General features: G+C 37.1%; 1 protein-coding gene across 22 annotated transcripts; it reads left to right on the top strand.

The window, feature by feature from the left end:
• The first annotated feature begins 342 nt into the window (after positions 1 to 342).
• LOC103490641 (uncharacterized) lies at positions 343 to 25,317 on the top strand. Of its 22 annotated transcripts, none has more exons than XM_051089300.1 (5): positions 343 to 1,663; positions 2,917 to 3,029; positions 3,196 to 3,325; positions 21,581 to 21,616; positions 24,715 to 25,317. In XM_051089300.1, the coding sequence occupies exon 1, from the start codon at positions 471 to 473 to the stop codon at positions 1,485 to 1,487; it is 1,017 nt and encodes a 338-aa protein (XP_050945257.1). In that variant the 5' UTR covers positions 343 to 470; the 3' UTR covers positions 1,488 to 1,663; positions 2,917 to 3,029; positions 3,196 to 3,325; positions 21,581 to 21,616; positions 24,715 to 25,317. The 22 variants fall into 22 exon arrangements, with proteins under 22 accessions (XP_050945257.1, XP_008448464.1, XP_050945249.1 ...); XM_008450242.3 differs by having other exon boundaries at positions 24,710 to 25,317; XM_051089292.1 differs by having other exon boundaries at positions 23,764 to 25,317.
• Positions 25,318 to 25,693: the final 376 nt, after the last annotated feature.

Genomic DNA, 25,693 nt, shown 5'->3' with positions numbered 1-25,693 from the left:
CGTTACAATATATTTTGTTTGATTTTTTTATCTCAACAAATACACTGTATTTGTATATGGACAATTGTGCTCCGTGGAGGGGTAAATTCGAACCAAAAAAATGAAAAATTATTGTAATAGTTAGTTTTGTCATAAATCAAAATAATTTAACAATTTGCTAATTTTCTTTTTTATATCCATAAATTTTCTATTTCCACGTTTTCCAAACAACTATTGAAACGAGTGAATGTGCTAGTACAAGCCCATTGGGCACATTGTATTGTGGGCTCCTCAGTACGATGGCCCATAATATCGAAGATGTACCGCCGGCCCATGAAATCCTACCCGCTACCTGTTTCCGTCATCACTGCAACCGTGAATATCTCGGCGCCACCTCCATCAATTCCACAGTTTTGCTTCTTTCGTCGGTCCGGCATTAGGGCTCTCTATTGCCACTTTGATTTCTTCAGCTTCGAAGTATCAACGAAGAAATGCCTATTCTCCAAACTTCCCTTCCAATTTCAATCCCTCTTCGTCCGCCCTTATTCTCCTTCTCTCAGTCTCTAACTGGTTCAAACCACCTCTCATACCTTCCAAATCGGATGCCGATCGTCACAAAGACGACAACGCTTATTCGAATGGGCGGAGGTCCTAGAACTTATCCCGGTGGAGTGTCGAAGTGGCAATGGAAGCGCATGCAGGCCAAGAAAGCTAAGCAGCTGCTTAAGGCCCGGTTGTGCCGTGAACGCCAGATATACGAGATGCGTAAGCGGGCTGAGCTTAAGGCGGCTGTATCCGAGCTGGAGAGACCGTGGGAGGTTGTGGAGAAGGCTCCCAATTTGTTCTCCGTTGGCGCCGATGAACAGGTGAAGGTTTTGGCGGATAGGTTCCAAAGACCTGGTGGGTTCGATTTGTGGACGGAAAGAGATGGGCCTCAATTGTTTGAGACGGTTGACGAACTACCTTCTGCAAGGTTTTTCCCTAAAGGGGTGGTTCACAGTGTAAGGCCATATAGAAGTATTACTGCGTCGGAAAGTTCGTTGAGTTTGGATTCGGAAGTTGGAAATGAAATTGCAGCTAGTTTTCAGGAAGATAATTTTAGGACTCACCGGAGGTCTTCTAACCGGAAATTGAGAAGTTTTTCTGTGGATAAAGAAGAAGATAACACAAATTACTCAGATTACTCGGATACAGAGGGTTCTTATCCGAGGCATTCCTCTGCACCATCAAATAGTAATGGTACAAAAGGAAATATATACGAGGAAAGAACCAGGAATCGAAGAACTGAAAGAAACCTGAAGCCTTCTAAGAGAGGGTTGAATCCAGGAAAAAATGGATTGGATAGAAGACAAAGAGTCCCTGGTTTTCAGGCGCACAATGGAAATACACAGTATGGAAGAGGCAAGGATATCAGGCGATCCAGGGGTTCACATTCTGAAGTTTATGATATGAGTTTGGAGCAAGATGGGAGTTACAGATTCCAGCCTATGAAAAGTCAGTCAACCTGAACGATATGACCCAAGTTAAATCTCGAGTGGAGTCATTTTAGTATTCCAATCACATTGGCTGAAGATGAAGATTTCAATTTGGCTTAGTAGAATTGCTGCAGCTGAACTGGAATGGCCATCCAAATGGTGTTTTTTGGCTGATATCTGGTTAGCTGACTGAGTTGATGCCTTTCTAAGTATGTATGTTATACTTTCTCACTTCAGCATATCTTATGTACATGTGTAGTTTTTGAGACAAGTTAGAAAAACTTTATTGGATATCCCCTGTATGTCTTTGTATAATGCATTAACTTATCAAGTCTTTTAGTTCTATCAATTTGGTCTACAATTTCTCCTGCTTTACTGATGTAGGAACATATTATTAGTTTGATTTTCTTTTTACAAAAGCATAAAAAAGTGGGAGAGATTTTATAATGGTAGAATGCTTAAATGATGAACGGGCATGAAATACAAATTTTGTGGCAATCATGATTAACAAGAGAAACCACCGATTGTTTAAAACGGTAGATGAGAAATTTTACATGTAAAATTGCTGCAACAGCTCAGATGATATTAGGCCTATACCTGACGATGGAATGGAACTGACTTACTGATAAGAAAAAACCGAAGTTAATTTTTAAAATTCAGCAGTTTTTATGCTCCCGTTGTTTGCAATTTGTTCTCTCTAAACGGTATTTATTTATGCTCCCATTGTTTACAATTTGTACAAAGAAAACAACTTTCATTGCAAACAAATGAATAAGGAAGGAATGAGGATAATACAAAAAAAAAAAAAAAAAAAAAAGAGGAAAAAAAGAAAAAAGAAAAAAAGAAAAAAAAAAAAAAAAAAAAAACCCAAGCCAAAAGGAGATAAAAACATAAAAACAAAGAAAAGCTGATCTAATGTAATCTGTAAGTTATTAATCTCATATGTCAGTATGCTTTTCTTTTAATTTTACTTTGGCACCATCACAGATCACAACAACCGCAATTATCTTTAACAAAGATACAGGCTTCATAAATCTTCTCTTTCCAAGATTCGTTAATGTGTGATTTGTGAATGTTTCATCTCCTCATGCATGGATGAGTATTTATTTAATAAAAGCCTTCATCACATTGATCTAGACTTTGGCCTCACGAAAGAAGTCATTTTTAAGTGATTGTGCAATGTACCACTCAACTGCCCAGAATCTCTGTATAAAAAAGCATCTGCCAGACTGCCACAACAAGGACGCACCTACACTTAACAGTCTTCTACTGTTTCACTTGACACATGTAGAACAAACTTGCTGAAAATTATGGTTTAGCTCGTATCTTTTGCTTGTGTTGTATCTTCAACCACCCAAAGGTTCATCAAATACTATTTAATGTCTATTTATGCCCCACCAGTGCCCTTGTCTATTGGTAACAGTAACACATCCTCCTTTCATGGCATTTTGGGAATTATCAGCATGTCATGGCCAGCCTTTCTCAAAGTACGTCGACACTGTCACATGAGCGTGAAGGCTTTTCAGATTTGGAGCCAGTAGTCAAGTTTGCCTCTCCTTAGCAGTTTTTCTTGAGGTGCGTTGGTTGCTCACATCTATAACAGGGTATTTTTTTTTGATAGAATTAATCTTCTTCAAATGACCAATATGTAGTGAAATCTCAAATGATGACATCCACCTTTTAACTGTCTTTTTTGATTAATCGATTCAATTTACTAGTGTCTTCTTCAAAATTTCGATAGGTCACCCACACCACGTGGCAGGGTCAGCATCCATGAAGTGGAGGAGATGGGACAGACCTTTAAATTTAACATTAATATCTCCAACAGGTGGTTCAAAAACTGAGTACAAGTCTGGTCTCGTGGAAAAAAGGTTACTTTTCTGATTCAGGAGACGTACTTTGATTCTGTCAATTTTGAGTAGTGTTCTCATTACGTCTTTTCGAACCCTAGTAAGATTTGTAATGACATCGAAAAATTTGTGTGGAACTCCCTTTGGGTAGGGGCGGTGGAAGGAAGATATGGTTCACACTTGGTTAGGTGGGATATAGTTGGGAGCTCGGTGATCCAAGGGATTAGAAATTGGCAACTTAAGGACTCGCGACAAAACCCTATTAGGTAAATGACTTCGGCATTTTCCTCTCGATTCTAATGTCCTTCAACACAAGGTTATTGTTAGCAAGTATGAGCCTCATCCCTTTGAGTGGTTATTAGGTGGGGTTAAAGGCACCCACTAGGGCTTGTGGAAGGATATTTCTAACGAGCTCCCCTTTTTCTCCCATTTTGTTCATTAGGTGGTAGGGGAGGGTAAAGAGACATTTTTGGAAAGACCAGTGGTTCGGGGATTAACCTCTTTTCTCTGCATTTATCTTTCTTTCAAAACCATCTATTTTGATTTGGTTAGGGAGCTCGATTTTCCTACCCTTATCCTTTAGGTTTTGGTTGCTCTGATTGGTAGAGAAGCGAAAAATGTCTTCTCTTTGATGTTGTTGGGGAGTTTAACTTTAGGCATGAAAGAAAGGATTTGCATGTCTAGAATCCCAACCCTCTAGAGGATTAAGATTCATTTTTTTGTTTTCTACTGGATCTTTCTCCTTCTAGCGAGTGTCTATTCAGTCCTTTAGAGGATTAAACTTCATGAGAAGGTGATGTTCGTTACTTGGCATATTCTACATAGATGTGTGAACACTTTGGATAAACTCTCGAGGAGGTTGTCGTCATTATTGGGCCTATTTTGTTGCATTCTTTGTTAGAAGGTGGAGGATGTTCTGGATCAAATCCTTTGGAGGTTCGAATTTGCACACTCTATTTGAAATTTGTTCTTCCAGATGTTTAGTTTTTTGCTTGCTTGTCAAAGGGACATTAGTGTTATGATCGAGGAGTTCTTCCTCTAGATGCCTTTTCATGAGAAACATGAGAAATATTGTTTCTTGTGGTTGGCAGGGGTGTGAAATCTTGTGGCATCTTTAGGGAGAAAGGAACAATAGAGTCTATAGAGGTTGGAAAATGAGTCCGGTGATGTTTGGGTTTTTATTAGGTTTCATGTTTCTTTTTTAGTTTCAATCTTAAAGTTCTTTTATAATTATTCTATAGCACTATTTTGCTTAATTGAACCCTGGGGTTCCCTTATTCTTTCATTTTCTTTCTCAAAAGAAAGTGACTACTTTAAGGAAAAAAAAAAGAAAGAGAAAATTAAGGGCGTGTTCTTGAAAATTGTTTTCGGATTCTAGGACTCGAACAATGTAAATTCTGAAAACAACATTTTTATTTTTTCATTGTATCCAGAATTTGAATCTTGCATTTTAAAATGCAGAATTATATTAAATACATATAAAACATTTAGAAATACAATATGTCATCTTATAAACTCAATTCATTTCTTTAATATAATATTTATTATGTAATGTATTATAATTATATAATAATACAAAATAATTATTATATAAATTTTTAGGTTAAGTTACAAATTTGGTCTTTATGGTTTTAAAAAGATAGAGGTTAGTCTTTATGATTTATAACTAGATTTTGGTCCTTTTGGTTTGGTATAATAATAGAAAATAGTCTCACTTGTAGATTGTCAAATCATAAGGATTATATATAAAGTTTTATCAAACTACATGTTAAACTCTAACTTTCTCTGAACAATAGGAAATAAAATTACTATTTAACCAATTTTTTAAACATAAATTATATTCATAAATAAACCAATAATAGTTTATTGTGAACTAAATCTTAGTGGATAAGTAAGATTAGTTTTAAGGTCTTTTAAAAAATATAACAAGGCGACAAAATATTTACACTGTATAGAATAATTCTGAAAACGGAAAAAGTCCACGCCCACAATGGAAAATACAAAAAATGTCCCGTGCCTTCAACAACGCGCGTGTAGTATATCTGGTACACGATTCTTTAGATTTGACTATTGTTTGGTACACGATCGTTTGATCGTTTAGATTATTCAAATCTAAACAATTTATTTTCAATTTTTGTAACGATCGTTTAGATTTGGCTACACGATTGTTTAAATTTGGCTAAACGAAGATTCTCTTGGTACACGATCATTTAGATTTGTTTATTTTCTCAAGATTTTTTATACACGATCCTTTAGATTTGGTTACTTTAATCTAAACAGCTTAAAAAAAAGAGGAAAAGAAGAAAAAGGATAGAAAAAAATTACAGCAAAAAAAAAAGAGGAAAAGAAAAAAGACGATGGGAAGAAGAGGAAAAGAAGAAAGACGAAAAAAAATTGTAGCGGAAGGGAAAAGAAAGACGAAAGGGTAAATATGAAATATTTAAAAATCGATAACTTTATGGGCTTTGTTACACGGACCGTAAATATTTTAATAGTTTATTATATATGTGAAAATTTACCATTAGTTTTATGACTTATATAAATATATAGTATGAAACACATTTAAACATTTAAACATTAGTTGTAGAATTCAAATTTTGAATCTACCACCAAAGACATCCGAAAACATAAAATACTAACGTTGTTTTTATTGAATCTTTTGTTTTGAAATTCTCTACCAAACAGACCCTTATATCTTCAACTCCAACCTCTTTTCTTTAGCCCTCTTTGTGGGTTAGGTCTTTTTGTATGTCCTTGTATTCTTTCCTTTTTCTTTTCTTAATGAAAATGGTTAATTCTTCATCATCATTATTATTATTTAAAAAATCACTAATATCTTCCACAATAGCTTTGGTAGTCTATCTCAACTTTTAAGTCTAAAGGACATCATGAATTTTTTTTGATGAAACAAACTACTTTCATTGAGAAAGAATGAAAGAATGCAAGGGCATACAAAAAAAACCAGCCCATTGAAACACTCGAACTAGTAGAAGGGGGACCAACTAAGTAAAATGCTACCTAAAGAACAATTACAAAGTGCTTCGAAATCGAAGCCCAAATGGACACATGAAATCTAGCCAAAGACCAAATCTCACTAATGTAGAACTTCTTACATTCTTGATGTTTCTTTAAGCTCTCGATGTTTCTTTAAGCTCTCGATGCTTCTTTAGCTATTTCTTAAGTTTCTTGATTTTAGTTTAGATTTATTATTCTATCTTGAGTTAGTTCAAAAATAACTAACTCATAACTAATTCTTGTTAAACTTTCAACCTATGAAATCCTCCTATATTAAGAACACGGAAGCCTTCGTAAATTGATGCTTGCAGTTGGTGGAACAAGCAATAGACCAATCAGATATGCAACAATCAATAGTAGATTTGACTAACCTTTTCACTCGAATTCATGTACAACCTTTAGGAGAAGCAATTCAACCTCCAAGAAACCAAGCTGCGGCAAATCAAGAACATCCAAGAGACCAAGCTGTTCACATCCACAACAATCAACTATATGGAAACAACTTATCGGGCTACTTATTGGATGATTCCAACTCTTCTGATGAAGACAACTCGCTGAATATTCATCAAGAACCGCAAAGAAGACTCGATTTTCGACCATATTTCCAAGAAGATCAAGAAATAAGAATGAAGGTGGATCTTCTACTTTCAATGGCCGAATGGATGTGGAAAAATTTCTTGATTGAATCAAGAATGTAGAATTTTTTTTTAACTACGCCAATACCCCAGAACACAAGAAAGTTCGGTTGGTGGCCTTCAAGCTCCAAGGTGGCGCTAGTGCTTGGTGGGATCAACTTCAAAATAACAGGCGGCTATTTGGTAAACTACCTATTAGAAGGTGGCCAAAGATGCTAAGGCTCATGAAAAAACGATTTCTACCAATCAACAATCAATATCAACAATGTCACCAAGGCACTCGAAATATCATAGACCACACAGAAGAGTTTTATAGACTTGGTGCTTGTAACAATCTTTCTGAAACTGAACACCAACAAGTTTCTAGATTTATTCACGGGTTGCGTGATGAAATTAAAGATATTTTCAACTTATATCCACTTACTTTTCTTTCAAATGTTATTTCTTTGACATCTAAGAGTGAAAGAGAGTGACGAGATCAAGAAAACCAAGACTTATCAAAGAAAGAACAATCGGGGTAAACAGCAACAAAGAACTAATCCCATGTACTCGTTTGGAAATTTTCAACAAGGAAGCTCATCCACATCTTCAAGACCCATCAAGAAGGATGACATTCCACCCAAAAATCCAGCCACAAAACCAGGTGAAAGTTCTAGAAAAAAGAAAGTTGACAATATCTATAAGTGTCCTACTTTGGGTCAATGTTTCAGGTGTGGTCAACAAGGACGTCTCTCCAATGATTGCCCTTAAAGAAGCGCTTTGACAATTGAAGAAGGGCAAGAAGATGATGATTCAGATGACAATATCTATGAAGTTTCAATGTCGGACGAGGGAGATCAATTGTCTTGCATAGTTCAAATTATCCTTCTCACTTCAACAACCAATCGCATACCTTCTCACATTCTTTGACTGATTTTGAAGACTATTTGGCACATGGTTGATAGAATAACCAGCCAAGCTCTAGTAGTTTCCTTGATAAAGAGAAGAGCAAGAAAAGTTCACAGATCACTGAGATCAAGGAGTCAAGTCTTGGGACTAAATGAAACTAGTGAGGACTTCGCTTATTAGATCCTTCCAGAACTTGCGGTGAGTATACCATGAAGTTAGAAAAGGTGTACCCGTAACCCAAGACAAATAGGCTTTCACAAGGAAACCAGACTAAGCGGTCCCTCCGTATCATCAGGAATATAGAATCAAGAATTTCAGTCTTTGGTAAAGGCTTCATACCTTATATTCAACTCAATTTTTGAAGACCTCATGACTTCTTTGCCACCCCTTAGAAATATTCATCACTCACTATGCTCCTTTTTTTTTCGGGTAAAAACTCCCTCGCTTTGCATCACTCATTATGTGCCCTCTCCCTACCCCTAAAAACCCGATCATTCCTCTCACCTCAATGTCCTAAATAATAGCACACACCTTGGTCAGCCATAAAAAACCCCTTTTGTCTTTTAAGGGCGGATGGAGAAGGAACTTCGTGATCGTCGCTCTAACACTCCTAGAACCAACAAAATTCGCACCGAACTCCTTCAGGAAAGAGGTCCACGCTACCCTAGCATAATAATAGCAGCCCAAAAAAGATGATCAAGATCTTTCTCCATCTTCCGACAAGGCATGCAACAAAAAGGGCCGACAAGCGAAGTTCTCTTTCTAACAAGTCTATCCATAGTGTTAACATGACCAAGCAAGACTTGCTAGATAAAGAACCTAACTGTTACTATTAGCACTAGTGAAAGAAAGAGTGAGTTAGGCCTGGTCTATGAATTTTAGATAACATTTTTACTCAAAATTTGCCCAAGCCATGAAATACCTCAATGTTGGAATGCTTAAAGAATGATTGATTACTGGATCTAATTTGTTTTGTTTGCCTTGTATCATGTATGGGTTCGTTTTGATAGTTGGATACGATGGATGCCAACCTAGTTAAGATGCCCCGGTGCACCTTTTGATCCTTAGGGTGTTTTAGCTTTTGTATCCATTTTGTACTTCGAGTTTTGTCTCATTTATTATCTTAATGAAGATACTTTTTCCTTTCCAAAAAAAAAAAAAAAAAAAAGAGTACTGGTTTTAAGAACAACTTTTGATGATCCAGATTTGGAGTGGCTATAATCCTTATGGTCTCAGATTTGTCTGGCCTTCTCCTTTAAAATAATGTTAAATATCTATCTATGATTACTATTTTCCCTTTCTTTGATGCTAGGATAGTGAAATTGCCAAAGCAATGGATGAATAACTTTTTAATTGGTGTATTCTTGGTAAAGGCCATGTGGGAAAATGCTAGTCATATATATCCTAGAAATTTGCTGAAGAATCCCCATAACTTCTTACCTTTGTCTTCCCTCTAATCGCACCATTTCTGAGTTTTATGCACTGGACCTTGAAGGAAAATCGAAGATCCTTTGGTTTAATGCTATGAGAGCGACCTTTAGTTGTAGTGGGAATGTGGGATTGAGAAGAATATGAGAATTCATGTATGATTTCCGGATTGGGAGAAATCTTAGGCATCTTTTAAATTTATAGCTTCGTTTTGACGTTCTCTTGCCAAGTATTTCCCTGATTGACCCTTCCTTTATTTCTTTCAACAGACTGCCCGTTTGTAAATTCCTTGGAAGTTTTCAACGTTTCATTCTACTTAATGAAAGGTTCACATTTTTATCCAAGGGGAACTAGAAGGAAAAAAAGATAAAGAAGGGGAAAGGTAGAGATTGAAAGGAAAGGAGGAAAGAAAATCTCTTTTCTTCTTCTGTGAATAAGGGCTAAACTCGTTGATATTGCTTCTTTCATTGGTGTTTCCAATTTAAGAAACACTGTGTTGCATAGCAACATAAGTATTATTTCAGAGCTCTTCAGCCGTCCATTCATGATGGTGGCATCCCATCCGTTCATTCTTTTCTGTTAGTTGTTTTACCCAAGCTGATTATCTGCAACGTTTATGTAATTGGTACTATAAGCAGCTCTTTGTCATTGCTCACATGTACCATCAATTAGCACTGGTGCTTCCTATATGGTTTTCTTTTCCACGGGGTGCAAACTTTATGATTGATTTCTTCAAATGTAAATCCAATTATATATGTTGTAGAATCGTACAATTTGAATGCTCTCTTATCACTCGTTCTGCCGGGTATCCTTTTAAAAGGAAAATCTTTGGTGAAATCTTATAATTTGCTCTTCTGGACATTCTTTTTGTGATAAGGAAAGATCATTTAATTGTTATCTTGAAGGTTTTTTCCTGCTTTTTTTTAGTGAGTTGTTCTAAAAATTAATATCTTCAAAGATGTTGCTATTTCCTATCTCGCATCTCATTGGAAACTTATTTTATTTTTATTTGAGGGAATGCGCAAATCAGCCTTCTTTTTTTTAATTCCATCCCATCAATGACATCATAGGTGTTTCTCTCGCAAAAAGGAAAAAAAAGAAAAAAAAAAAGGAAAAAAAATTGAATGCTATGCAATGGAATGGTAATCGATTCACAAATTGTTGACATTATTTTTAATTGTTTAGCGAGTTGGCATCCTTTGACTGCCTTACCGAGATAATACTGGTGGCCAATGGCGCACATTTCTCAGGCACTTTATGATAAATACTTGTAGAGGTACTTAAATGTGCTTAGCCAAATAAATTAGAGAGCATTTTCAACAGGGATGGGAATAAATTTTCTGATTGTAAGCACTGAAAAATCAAACCCAGAGGTATCATTATTCTTTAACATTCGTGTTGCTTCTGTAGGTTCTTTTAGCTTTGTTAGAATTGCCTTTACTATTATACGTATGTAGATAAGACCAACAATTATGCCATCTCATCTGCTGGTTGGCTCATTGGTTGCAAAATTTGGGTTTAGACAATTATGCCATCTTATACTGCTTTTTGATATTCGATTCCAAAGGATTAGGCAGCTTATGTCTCTGTTCCACTGAAATTTTCTCCTTTGTGTCAAAGTAGCGACAATTGCAATCCCTTGATTCTAGAATTCCTTTTCACTTTGGGAATTTGTTGGAAACTCTTTTTTACGATCGGTAACTTAAAGCTCTCTTCATCCGCACTATAAGGCCTTGAAATCTTCTTTATAGGTTTCATTTTAAAGGAAAAACCAATGATATTTGGTGCAATGCTATTATAGCTCACTTTCATATGTGATTAGAAAGAAATCAAAGAATTATTCCCAAGGATCTAAGCCTGCCTGTGGAATATATTTGGGACACCAAAATATATCCATATATCTATCTACCTATGTATATGTATATTTATTTTTTCTTCTATGATCACTTCACTATCAATGGGAAAACATTTCTTATTCCTACAATTCCCAGTAGGTTTTTGTATCTTTCATTATTATCAAAACTTACCCTTTTTATCACAAGTGGAGGAAAAAAAGAGAAGAAACAATATCGTTTTAGCATTGAGGAGGGTTATACAAATGCAAATCAACCATGAAACACAAACAAACTTCATTTTTTAAATGCTAACCATGAAACAGACGCTTCATTTTTTATCTGTTAACTATGAAACACTAACAAACTTCATGCAATTTCTACTTGCCTAAGTGACAACTCAGAAGTATATCTATTAAAAGTGATAAAGACAAGAACACCGAGTTACGTGGAAACTCGAGTACTAGAAGAAAAACTACAATATGTTGTTCTTATTATTTTCTAATGCATACAATAGGTACAAAAGGGGGAATAAATAGAATAATACAAAGAGATAAAAAAAAGGAAAGATATTTAGGGCAAATCTATATGTGGACCAAACCCACTTACTCTAACACTCCCCTCAAGTTGGGACGTAAATATCAATGAGGCTCAACTTGCTAACACAAAAGTCAAAGGTTGGTTTGAGAAGCCCATTGGTAAGAACATCAGCAACCTGTTGGCTCGAAGGGATGTACGAAATATATATGCGCCCACTGTCGAGTCTTTCTTTGATGAAATGCTGATCAATCTCAGCATGTTTGGTTCTATCATGTTGAACTGGGTTGTTAGCAATGCTAATGACAACTTTATTATCACAAAATAGCTTTATTAGTGTCTCACACTCCTAATGAAGATCATACAGGACTTTTTGGAGCTAAATTTTCTCACATATTCTCAAACTCATTGCTTGGTATTCGGCCTCAGCGCTGCTTCTAGCCACAACATTTTGCTTCTTACTTTTCCAAGTTACAAGATTGCCCCATACAAAGGTATAGTAACCAAAGTTAGATTTCCTGTCAACAACAGATCCTGCCTAGTTTGTGTTGGTTTAAGCCTCAATGGTCTTTCTGTCTGTCTTTCTGAACATCAACCCTTTACCAGGTGTCATTTTCAAGTATCTCAAGAGTCTGTTAACAACTTCCATGTGTTTCTCATAGGGAGCTGCATAAACTGACTAACAACACTCATATCAAAGGAAATATCAAGATGGATATGAAATAAGTAAATCAATTTACCCACAAGGTGCTGATATTGTTCTTTATTAATTGGAACTTGATCACCTGAGTTTCCTAGCTTACAATTGAATTCAATAGGCATTAGCAGGATGATGTCACAACATACCTGTCATGGTTAGCAAAGCAAGGGTGTATTTTCTTTGAGACACAAAGATGTCTTATTTAGATCTGGCCACCTCCATTACAAGGAAATATTTTAGATTTCTTAAATCCTTGATTTCAAATTCATCACTCATTCTCTGCTTTAGTTGATTGATTTCTGCCTGATCATCTCCAAATAAAACAATGTCATTTAACATACACTATCAGAACTGCAATCTTTCCAATCTTGGAGACCTTTGTAAATAAAGTATAATCAGAATGCTCCTGATTGTAATCTTGGGACTTGACAAAAGTAGTGAACCTGTCAAACCATGCTTTAGATGACTGTTGTAGACCATATAAGGATTTCTAGAGTTTGTACATGTTGCCAAATTGGGATTCAAATCTTGGTGGGGCTCATGTAGACTTCCTCCACTAGGTCTCCGTTCAGAAAGGCATTCTTAACATCCAGTTGGTATAGAGGCCAATCTTTGTTTACAGTAACAGATAGCAGAGCTCTAGCAATATTTAACTCAGCAACAGGAGTAAAAGTTTATGAATAATCAACACCATAGGTTTGAGTAAACACCTTTACAACTAACCTTGCCTTGTGTCTGTCAAGTGTTCCATTTGCTTTGTGTTTGTGAGTGAACATCTATTTCCATCCTACAGTTTTATGTCCCTTGAGTAGAGCAAAAATCTCTAAACTTTTATTCTTTTCAAGAGCCTTGATCTCTTCCATGATAACATTCTTCCATTTAGGATACTCTAAAGCAGTGTGAATATTTTTCTGTATTATGGTAAAATCAAGGCTTGCTGTAAAAACTCTGAACGATGGAGAGAGATTATCATAGGAAACATAGTTACAAATGAGATACTTTGTACAAGACCTGGTACCTTTTCTCAGTGTAACGGGAATGTCCATAAAGACATCATACTCTTCAAGTTTCCTTGTATGACCATGTTCAGCTTCATTACTAGTTTCTGCTCTAACCTCAATCTTATCATCATTGTCATTTTCTTCCACATTTTCAAGAACAGCTACATCAGGCTTGTCATTTTCGCTCATATTATTATTAGCACAAGGTTCAATAGGGTTTTCCATACCTTGAATTCAAGGAGGTTCAAAGTCTTGGATTAGAGCCAATTGAGTAGTAGGGGACTTTAACTTTCTTTATGAGATTCCTTTTGTAATACGTTTTCGGGGAACTTGGTTTACAGGTAAGACTATGGGATGAGGGATTGAAGTCAGACACAGTACTAAGAGTAGGTTTGATAAACTCTAAGGTACAGTTAGATTCTTCACTCACACCCTCCTCCTGAAGATGAGCAACGGGAAAGTAGAGTCGGTCCTCACAGAAAGTAACATCCATAGTGATAGTATTTTCTGGACGATAGATGAAAACATTTATAACCACCCTGATGAAGGGGATACTCAATAAACACACATGCTTGAGCTTGAGGGGAAATTTGGTCTGATTAGGGTCGAAGTTATGGACATATGCAGTACACCCAAACACACAAAGTGGAACTTCTGAAATTAGAGGAGTAGAAAGGTAGAACTCTGTTAAGATACTTCCAACTTCTCCTTTTCTATTTGCTTTCAAAACTCAGAGTACAGCCCAAAAAACTAAATGACAAAGTAATACTAAACTTAATAACGATATCCCACAGAGCTTTGATAGAACAATCAAGCTTGTGAGCAATAACACACAGATACGAAATGGAAATAACACCAAACACAATAACAAGGATATTTCCCCGCTTCCCCGTTCTCCCCTACCAACCTACTACTTAAACACAAAATAAAACGGTAACCTGGTGCTGCACTCTCCCCTCTCAGGAGGTGGCTGCCCTGCCCTTTGCTTCAAAACATTCGTCCCCTTCTCTGTGTCTCCTGTCCCCCTTTTAATTACCCACTACTAACTAACTGTGGGTCCCCCTTTCTGGTCCCCATCCTCCTTGCTTTCTTCCCCTTCAACACGTGCCTGCTCTGGATTGGTTTCATGGCCATGATCTTCTTTGCCACTTGTCTCCCCCTCATTGGTTTCATGTTTTTTCTTATTCTTCCTATGGTACGTAAACAGAATTGGTGGCCTAGCAAACTCCTTAAGACAATCTAAGGAAGCCTGAAGGTGGAGGATAAGAGAAGGCATTCTATTGATTAAATAAGTTGCTGTAAGAATAGCATCGTCCCACAGGTATAAAGGAAAAGAAGTAGATAGCATGAGAGAGTGTTAAACACCCAATATAATCGGAGAAATAAGGGGAAGTTGGCACATGAGATGTTAGTGAGAGACGTGGAGGGAAATACGGACAGAGGAAACTATAGTGGTGGGCCCAACAGTTAGTTGGGATTGGAGAGGGAATTTAGGCCGGGGAGATCGTAGAAGTGGTTGTGCAGAATTTTAGTGAAGTCAGGAGGACTACCTCACTCCTTGAGAGATAGGAGTAGTCCTTGAGAGATAGGAGTAGTACGCTGGTTGCTGTGTTTTATTTGCTTTCTTGTTATTTTGTTCTGTCTTTTCATCTTGTTTAGAGTTTGTTTCTTGTATCTTTGTTCTAGTTAGGAAAGGATTGAGATCCTAATAGTGTTGTTTTGCTTTCAGTTTCTATCGTATATTGTAAATACGTTTGGATATCAATAAAATAGATTCACCACACTGGTGTTCTATCACTTTGGTATTAGAACAATAGAATCTGGGAAAGCGTAAGAAGATGGCCAAGAGAAGCGAAGAACGGTTGGATTTTGTGGAATAAGAAATTCAGGAAATGTGCACAGAGTTGAAGAAACTACTCGTAATGGAGGAGAATATGTCATTGATTTCAAAGAGTATTGAGAATATAAACGCCCAGATGGAGAAACAGCAGACACAACGGCAAGCGATCCTGAAATACATCGAAGGAATCATTCGAGAGAACGCAGTTACAATGGTTGAATTGGAGGGATCTCCAAGTGGGGGAATGGGAAGCGACTCTACGACTGAAATGTTGGCTGGGGAATCGAAGGGTGAATGGAAGAGTGAGGTTGATAAGGCATTCAATAGGAGTAAGTTTAAAAAGGTTAAGATGCCGATCTTCAATGGAACAAGCCCTGACTCATGGTTGTTTCGAGCCGACCGTTATTTCAAAATTCACAACCTAACCGAATTAGAGAAGATGTCAGTGGCTATTATCAGTTTTGATGGTCTGACCCTCGACTGGTATCGATCTCAGGATGAGCGTCAATCTTTCAAGAGTTGGGATGATTTGAAGCAAAAGATGTTGACAAGGTTTCGAATGATCAGGGATGGAACATTGGTAGGCAGGTTTCTGACGATCAAACAGGAGACCACGGTGGAGGAGTATTGAAATAGATTTGACAAATACCTAGCTCTGGTAGTATTTTTACAAACGGTGGTGCTTGAGGAGACTTTAATGAATGGGCTCAGCCCATGGTTGAAGACCGAAGTTGATGTCTTGGAACCACGTGGGTTCGCCCAAAAGATGAAGCTTGCTCTTAAGATTGAGAACAGAGAGAGAGTGAGGAAGGATTGTGGGCTGATCAGTGTGTATGGGAGTAAGTTTCAATACAATTTACCTAAGGCCAAGGAGGGTTAAAAGACCAAAGCAATGAAGGCCACGACCGGTGGAAATACTCCAATGAGAACAGTCACACTCAAAGGAGTCACGGCAGCGGATAAGAAGGGCCTTCCAAAAGTTTGATAGATGCCGAAATTCAGGCTAGGAGGGAAAAGGGGTTGTGTTTTAAGTGTGAAGAGAAATATCATGTTGGCCGTCGTTGAAAAACTAAAGAACACAAGGAATTAAGAATGCTGGTAGTGCGAGAGAATGGGGAGGAATTTGAGATAATTGAGGAAGATGGGAAGAAGAAATGGTGAATGAGAATGTTATTGAGGTATGACAGTGGAAAATCTAAACATAGAATTACCCGTTAATTCGGTGGTGGGGTTGACCAATCCTGGAACTATGAAGGTTAAGGGAAAGGTGAAGAATGAGGATGTGGTGGTGTTGATTGACTGTGGGGCTACCCACAATTTTATATATGAAAAATTGGTAACTAATCTGAATCTACCATTGAAAGCTACAACCAATTATGGAGTAATTCTGGGTTCAGGGGCAATTATTAAAGGAAAAGGGATTTGTGGGAAAGTAGTGGACAGTTTCTTACCACTAAAGTTGGGAGGAGTTGATGTAATACTTGGTATGCAGTGGTTGCATTCTCTTGGAGTGACGGAAGTGGATTGGAAGCATTTGGTGATGTCCCTTCACCGCGGAGGAAGAAAGGTCATAATTCATGGGGATCCAAGCCTCACTAAGAAGGGGGTGAGTTTGAAGAGTATGATGAAATCATGGGAAGGGGAAGATCAAGGGTTTTTGGTGGAATGCCGAGCTATTGAAGGGAAGGTACCAGTTGCAACCTTTTATGAAGAGAAAGTTGAATCTCCTGTAGATAATTCCATCCCTCCATTGTTAAAAAAAATTGCTGATGTGTTTGAATGGTCAGAAACATTGCCACCCAAGAGAGGGATAGAGCATTACATTCATTTAAAACAGGGTACTAACCCAGTCAATGTGAGGCCCTATCGCTATGCAAATCAACAAAAGGAGGAGATGGAAAGATTAGTTGATGAGATGTTGGCTTCTGGAGTAGCACCAGCCCATATTCAAGCCCTGTGTTATTGGTAAGGAAGAAGGATGGAAGCCGAAGGTTTTGTGTTGACTATCGAGCACTTAATATTGTCACCATATCAGACAAATTTCCAATTCCTGTCATTGAAGAGCTGTTTGACGAGTTCAATGGTGCAAACATGTTTTTCAAGATTGATCTTAAAGCCGGCTATCATCAAATACGAATGCACCAAGAGGATGTGGAAAAGACAACATTTCATACTCATGAAGGGCATCGCAAATTCTTGGTCATGCCTTTCGGTTTGACTAATGCACCTTCTACTTTCCAAGCATTAATGAATGCAGTTTTCAGGCCATATATGAGGAGGTTTGTACTGGTTTTCTTTGATGACATCCTAGTATACAACAAGGGATTGGACGAACATATACAACACATGGAATTGGTGCTGGAAATTGTGAGGGCAAATGAGTTGTATGCTAATTTGGGAAGTGCAACTTTGCTAAGGAGAGAGTGGGATATTTGGGGCACGTTATCTCTGAAAGAGGGGTGGAAGTGGATCCCGAGAAGATTAGGGTTATTATAGAATGACCAGCTCCAACCAATGTACGTGGGTAAGAGGTTTTTTGGGTTTGACTGGATATTACTGTAGGTTTGTACAAAATTATGGCAGCATAGCAGGTCCTCTTACTCAGCTATTGGCTGTTGAAGAATGGCAGTTTCAAGTGGAATGAAGAAGCCAATGCATCCTTTGAGAAGTTAAAAGATAACCATGATGACCTTGCCCGTGTTAGCAATGCCTGATTTCAATTTGCCTTTTGAAATTGAAACAGATGCATCTGGATATGGAGTAGGGGCTATCTTAACTCAAGCTAAACGGCCGATTGCCTATTTTAGCCGAACCCTAAATATAAGGGACAAGGCTAGACCGATATATGAGAGGGAATTGATAACTGTAGTATTTGCAGTGCATAGATGGAGGCCATACTTATTGGCCGCAAGTTCACCGTGAAAACTGATCAGAGGTCTCTGAAATTCTTGCTGGAACAGCGTGTCATCCAACCACAATACCAAAAATGGATTGCTAAGTTGCTTGGATACTCTTTTGAAGTGGTTTATAAACCAGGGTTAGAAAACAAAGCAGTCGATGCACTATCTAGTGTGCCACCTACAATCCATCTAAACCAAATTTCAGCTCCTGCCCTCATTGATTTGGCCAAAATTCAAGAAGAGGTGGAGAATGATCCGAAGTTGAAGGAGATTAGAAGCATAGTTGAACAAGATCTAGAGGAATTTCCAAACTTTACGGTGCATCAAGGAGTCTTGCAATTCAAGGGGAGGTTAGTAATTTTCAAAACTTCTTCTTTATTACCCACAATTTTACATACCTATCATAATTCGGTATTTGGTGGACATTCTGGATTCTTGAGAACCTATAAAAGAATTACTGGAGAACTGTATTGGGATGGTATGAAGAACGATATAAAGTACTATGAGGATTATTTGATTTGCCATAGGAATAAAACACTAGCTTTGTCACCAATCTGGATTGCTAACCCCCTTAGAAATACCAGATATCATATGGGCTGATATATCTATGGACTTCATAGATGGTTTACCTAAACCTACTGGTTTTGAAGTTATATTTGTAGTGGTGGATATGATGAGTAAATATGCACACTTCATGGCACTAAAACACCCCTGTATGGCTAAATCTGTTGTTGAATTATTTAGGAAGGAAATTGTTAGGTTACACGGGTACCCAAGATCTATTGTATCTGATCGAGATAGGGTATTTGTTAGTAACTTTTGGAATGGATTATTTAAGTTGGCAGGCACGAAACTCCATAGAAGTTCATCATACCATCCACAAACCGATGGTTAAACAGAGGTGTAGAAGCTTATCTCCAATGTTTTTGTGGGGAAAGACCAAAGGAGTGGACAAATTGGCTACATTGGGCTGAATATTGGTATAGCAAAACTTACAACAGCTCTATTGGCATTACACCATTCTAGGCTGTTTATGGAAGGCTTCCACCTCCCTTTCTCTATTATGGAGATGTGGAGACACCCAATTCTACTCTAGATCAAAAACTCAAAGATAGGGACATTGCCTTGGGAACTTTGAAGGAACACTTATGCGATGCTCAAGAGAAAAGGAAGAAGCAGGCGGATTTGAAGAGGAGAGCAGTTGAATTCCAGATTGATGATATAGTTTTTCTAAAACTAAGACCATACAGACAGATATCACTACGAAGGAAGCGCAATGAGAAACTGTCCCCAAAATACTTTGAACCTTACGTTGTATTAGATAAAATAGGTCCAGTAGCTTATAAGTTGGAGTCGTCGAGTACAATAGCTATTCATCCAATTTTCCACGTTTCCCAGCTGAAGAGGGCGTTAGGGAACATATTCAGGTCCAACAACTTGATTCTTACCTAACAGAAAACCATGAATGGATGACACAACCGGAGGAAGTATACGGGTACAGAAAGAATCCTAACACAAAGGATTGGGAGGTGCTGATCAGTTGGAAAGGGTTGCCACCCCATGAGGCCACGTGGGAAGACTATAATGACTTCAAACATCAGTTCCCTGACTTCCACCTTGAGGATAAAGTGGACTTGGAGGAGGAGAGTAGTGTTAAACCACCATTATTGTTCACATATAATCGGAGAAATAAGGGAAAGTTGGCACATGAGATGTTAGTGAGAGACGTGGAGGGAAATATGGAAAGAGGAAACTATAGTGGTGGGCCCAGCTGTTAGTTGGGATTAGGGAGGGAATTTAGGCCGAGGAGATCGTAGAAGTGGTTGTGCAGAATTTTGGTGAAGTCAAGAGGACTATCTCACTCCTTGATAAATAGGAGGAGTAGTACGCTGGTTTCTGTGTTTTATTTGCTTTCTTGTTATTCTGTTCTGTCTTTTCATCTTGTTTAGAGTTCGTTTCTTGTATCTTTGTTTTAGTTAGGGAAGGATTGAGATTCTAGTAGTGTCGATTTGCTTTCAGTTTCTATCTTATATTGTAAATACGTTTGGATATCAATAAAATAGAATCACCACACTGGTGTTCTATCAGTGGTCTACTTTCAGAAGATGGCAGTTTTTTCGCTTGGCCTCCCCATTTGTTGAGGAGCGTAGGTGTACAATCCCTTTGGAGGCTAGGAACTCACTAAGGTTATGGTTTTGGTATTCGCAATCATTATCACTCCGAAGGATTGCAGTTTTTGTATGGAATTGTGTTTTAATGTTGTGATAGAAGTTTTGGAAAACAGAGGAAATATCAAATTTATCAATAATAATGAAGACCCTAGTAAGATGGGTATGATCATCAATGAAAGTTACAAACCACCATTTTCCACTTATCCTTGTGTGCCGTTGTTTCTTGCCATGCTCACAGAGATTTGTTTTCCACTATTCTTCTCATTACCATGGGTTGAGGATCGCTAGAAGTAGCAAAGTCAGTTATATAATTTGAAGACAAATTAGAGAGTAGAGTTACCGGGTTCTTTGAATACATCGGCTGATCAGTTGGTTTGGAATGCACCGAAGACTTGCCAACTTCAACCCCCGATCTGCTATGTGGTCAATGCTCGTACCATGGAAGTATGGCTGCTGTAAAGGATCAAACGACAGCGTCGCATGGATTGACGGAATTAATGGTTATCTGTAACCAGAGGGCAGAGGCGGCACGCAAAGGTGCGGTTGACAAGGAGGGTTTTGCGGTTGGACAGGTGATGACACGTGGGAGAAGATAGGCTAGGCAGTGAGATGATTGGACAGTGGCGCGTGGGCCCATGCGCCAAACAATGACGGCGCGTGAGGAAAATTCTGACCATTGGGTTGCGCGGAGGACTTTGAGGGTAGGCCCATTGTGACACCGTTGACATCTTTTGAAGTTGGTGGAACAACTTTTCTATGGCCGCGATCCTGATGGCAGCTGTCCCTTCTGTCTCTTTTTTAGTTTCATCAATAATAATGTCCAGGATATCGTCTTTAGCTCGCTAATACCATATTAAAAGTGTTAAAGACAAGAACATCGAGTTACGTGAAACCCGAGCACTAGGCGAAAGACCATGATATTTTTGTTCTTATTATTTTCTGATGAATACAATAGGTACATGAGGGGGAATAAATAGAATAATACAAGGAGATTAAAAAGGAAAGATATTTAGGCAAATCTCCCATAGTCTCCCTGTGGGCCTATTCCGCTAACTTTAACCGATTACTTTTACTAGATTAATATCTTTAAATTTAGAATCCGATTTTCTTATAGTCAATCTTTGTTGAGTGCCAAGTAGTGGATTGGTGGCAAAGTCCTATTTTGTAGCTAGCAAGTCCCTTTATAACTTTAATCATTTAACGGCATCTATTGATTGACTTATGTGGATAATACTAATGGCCCACATATCTCATGCACTTCATGTCAAATACACATAAAGGAACTTTTACATGCTTAGTCTGATAAGTTGGAGATATCATTATCCACAGGGAAGGAATTGCTTTGACTGGACAATCGTTGCTCAGGTACCATTATTTTTAAACAATTTCCTACTGTGTGGGATGGTCTTGCTCTGTTAAAATTTATTCAGTTGCTTTATATTTATTGATAAGGCTAAAGCGACAGTCCTTTTCGTTAGTTTACTTTAGGCCCTTGGTTCATTTAATGTTGATGCTTTGTTTTTCTTGTCTACTTGGCCGAAGAGATGTATTCAACTGGCTTTAAAAATTGTTGTTTCTCCTTAATTGGGCCAATAACATCAAGTCATAATGCCTTTGTTTAGTTTTGTAAGCAGAGTCAACCACCATAATTAATCCCTTAAGTCTTCTGGTTTCCACATCTTTTACGTATGTGTATTTTGCATGGTGGGGTCTTGTGCATCTCTTTTTAAGCCACTCGAATATATCTTAGTGGATTTTAGGTTCTGTCACAAACTGGCACTAGTTCTACAATTATAATAGTGCTATTGTTAGATAAGAATTTTGCATGTTGCAAAATAGTTTTTGTCATTAGCTCTTGACAAGAAGTTGACTTCTGGATAGGTGGGCGGCTATTTCAATCTTCTTGCATGTTCGCAACCTTATAGATTTCTTCTTTTCTGCTCCCCTTTAAAAACTTGTCGTAAGAACGTGCCCATCTTACCAATAGAAGAGAAAACTTCCCTTTTTAGAGAATGGCATTAGAGTTAAAATTAGTCATGTCAAATAAAACTTATTTCAGTTATTTCCAGAAGAAGATAGGTAGAAAATAAAAGGAAAACCGTAAAAAATAATCCCTTGGAGTTTCCATATCTTAGAAATAGCATGTTTTTTCCGAACTCATTAAAAGAGTTTTTCATTGGGCATCTTGACCAAGATCGAGTTAAGAACGTGAGCGCTGTGTGACGTGTCTAGATTTGTTAATAAAATGTTAATTTTACCGTTATGCCCTCTTTCATTATATTATCTTCTTATTATTAAATCCTTGTTTTAGAAACCCCCAAGTTGACTCTACTAGTTTGGGTCTTAAGAGTTCCCTCTCTCACATCTTGGAGTTTCTCTTTTCCAGCAAAATCTCAAAAACAAGGGAGATCTTCTCTTTATTAAATATGTTTGGTTTCTAACATGCATGCTGTTGGAAAAAACAGTTGTTTGCCGAGTTGTTTACATAATCTCAGTCCAAGAACAACAATCTTCCCTGAGATTATTCGTAGTGCCTAGATTGCCCCAAAGGGTTAAATCTTCGACGAGATATCAACATTTTTTTTAATTAAGATTCACTATTCTCCTGGATATCTTGACAAATATTAGTAGCTTTTTGTATATCAAATTTTTTCTTTTTTTCCTTTTCCAAGATGTCTATTATATCTGTTTGTTTTGATGACGAATGGAAGGAGATTGAGAAAAAAACTGTATGGAAACAATTGAAAGGTTTGTTTGTAGAAGTCGGAATAAGTTATGGGGGATTTTTATGCCAAATATGTAAAATGAGTGGGATGAGTTTGTTGAGTTAGAATTGGTTAAAAAGATACTTGCATAATGTCAGGCCAAATTTCTCTGTTTTTGTCATTAGTAATCAAGTCCATTTTTTCTTAACTAGTGACGATGTGTCTCAGATAGCTCTGTTGGTGTGTAAGTTACCGTTAGTAGTGCATAAGACTAGCAGTTCAATAGTGCCATTTCTAGTTCCGATGCCCATGATGTACCATCATTTTCCTCCCACGTTAATTAGGAACCATCGTTAGAAACCAAGGTATTGTAAGGAACCTCATTATTAGGAACCAAGGTACTCTGAGTTAACTTTGTCCTACATTAGTTAGAATGGGATGGTCAATGTGCTACTTATGTGGCTTGACTCTCTCACCTCAATAGTTGGCTTTTGGGATATAATTCTTTGAGGTGCTTAAGTACCAAACAGATTATCTAATAAATCTTCAAGGGTTTTGACAGGTGCTTCAAGTTACCCAAAAGGACAATTCCCTATTTCAAAAGTCATGTTAAACCTACTCCCAATTGGTTAGGGTCTATCATGATCTATCTAATGATATAGTGCAAATCTACTTATAATTTATTGGTTTAAAGATAATTTGAAAAGATTTAAAGCAGTAAACTCCCTTTTAATTGACAAAGATAGATTGTCCAGCTACCATTTTAATCACTTCACTCCATTAATGGATTACTCTGTTTCTTTACAGCATCAGCCTCTAGAAGGTTGAGAACCAAAATAGAGATTCTTTACCTTTCATTCATGTTTAAAGCGCCAGCACTCAAAGACCAATCCACATTCAACAGAGACCCCAATCAAGTTAAGTCATTGTTTTGGCAACTGACCAATCTTCTATCAATTACTTGGGATCTCCATCTCTTGCTCTCGTTTGGCTAAGGCAAAAATCATGATAGTTTTGAACCTTTTATTTTGAAGGCTCATCTTCAACTCTGAGAATGATTTGGATCCAAAAGTTTTATTCTCTTTGCGGTGATACAACAGGTCTAGGTATTAGACCAAATCGGTGGTCAAATAGAGAAATTCTTCCTTTAAGTTAAGAGAGTATCCTCCAGGAACTCCAGTTCTAATTCAAATGGATATTCAAAGTTTTCCCTAAATTGGTTATTTATAGCCTTACAATAAATAACACAATTAACTAATTCATTCTAATCTAAATTAAGAACTAAACTAAATATTTAAGTAGCACTTTTATGGATAATAATTAAATGCATAAAAACACTTTTAAAGAATTTCAAATATATCAAAATTTATCGGTAATAAATTCTATCACTAATAAATTTCAACCAAAAATATGGTTTAGTAACCATACTAGCGATATCTCTATCACCGATAAACTTTGAAGGTAGAATCTACAATTTGCCATATAGGCAAATATTTTAAGTCTGATTGTTATATTTGCAACTACACTTAAATATTAACCAAAACATAGTAAATATCTTATGTTCTCTTCGATCATGTGGTTAGGGCAATTTGTTATTCTAAGTTTGGAATGTAGAAGAAGGGCACGGAGGTGGATTAATATTTTGCTATCAGCTTAAGAAAATATTTCTAGTCTTTGAACTTTAATATGTAACTGCCCGACTTAACAAATTTGGAAGTATAAAGACTGAAGGGTTATTTTTCGATGTGCTTAGGATAGGATTTGTCTCCTCCACTTTGAGGGGAAGAATTGCAAATCTTATTGATAACTGAGGGGACAGCACAGGCACACGCCACCTTGTATTAGATGATATGATATGGCCGAAATATGAACATCTCACCTTCTTTATCTCTTGAGAGATGATTCTGAGTCAGCTACCAATACATTAACATTGTCGGTCTCTTGTGGTGTTAATCCAAACAACGCCCTTTTTGGGGGATAACTACTGGCCATACGTTGATGTTATTTTGTTGTAGTGGTTGTTTGTTTTTGGTTTAATATATATAGATTTTTTTTTTATGGATAAGGAACACCAATTTAGGTGTACAAAATGGAACCGAATCTGCAGTTTCAATCATACCAGGTGGAGCTAAAAGGGACTTTCTTTTTCCTTTGCGATGTCTCACGATTATGGATTTTTTTGTTTCTTTATATCTTGTTAGATTTGGTCGTTCTCACAGTTATTTGGACATGATCACATAGCAATTGATTTATACGTCGATTTGAGTATAGTTTGATGAATGAGAGATTTGAATAATGGATCTCATGGTTTCCAATGAGCACTATTGTCAATGTTAGTTGAGCAAAATTCTTGTTGGCGTACATGTCATTGTTTGATTTCAAATTTTTGCAATTTGTTTATGATTTAATTCTCTTGAAAAATTAATATGATTTCTATATTGTTTGATAGCTTTATTTGTTATTTTGTTTCTCTCGTTCTCCTTTTTGCAGAAAGAAAAATAGAGTTGTGTGCTTGTAAGAGTTTCCTTTTTATTATGTATTAAGGATAACATGCACATGCTTATGAACCATTTTCCGATCATTGTTCTTTTGATTTTAAGGTTCAATTTGTAAAAGTTTCACATGAAAACAAGTTTTTTCGAATTGAACATAACTTTGATATTTATTATGAATTTAGATGTTGAAAACAACATAATACTTCTATTTATGTTGGTAAAAAGTTAGAAAATACCTAACA

Source organism: Cucumis melo, chromosome 8, assembly GCF_025177605.1.
Source record: "Cucumis melo cultivar AY chromosome 8, USDA_Cmelo_AY_1.0, whole genome shotgun sequence".
In the NCBI taxonomy this organism is placed as follows: domain Eukaryota; kingdom Viridiplantae; phylum Streptophyta; class Magnoliopsida; order Cucurbitales; family Cucurbitaceae; genus Cucumis; species Cucumis melo.
The sequence above is the reverse complement of the archived record's forward strand: the minus strand, read 5'-3'. Positions and strand labels throughout refer to the sequence as shown.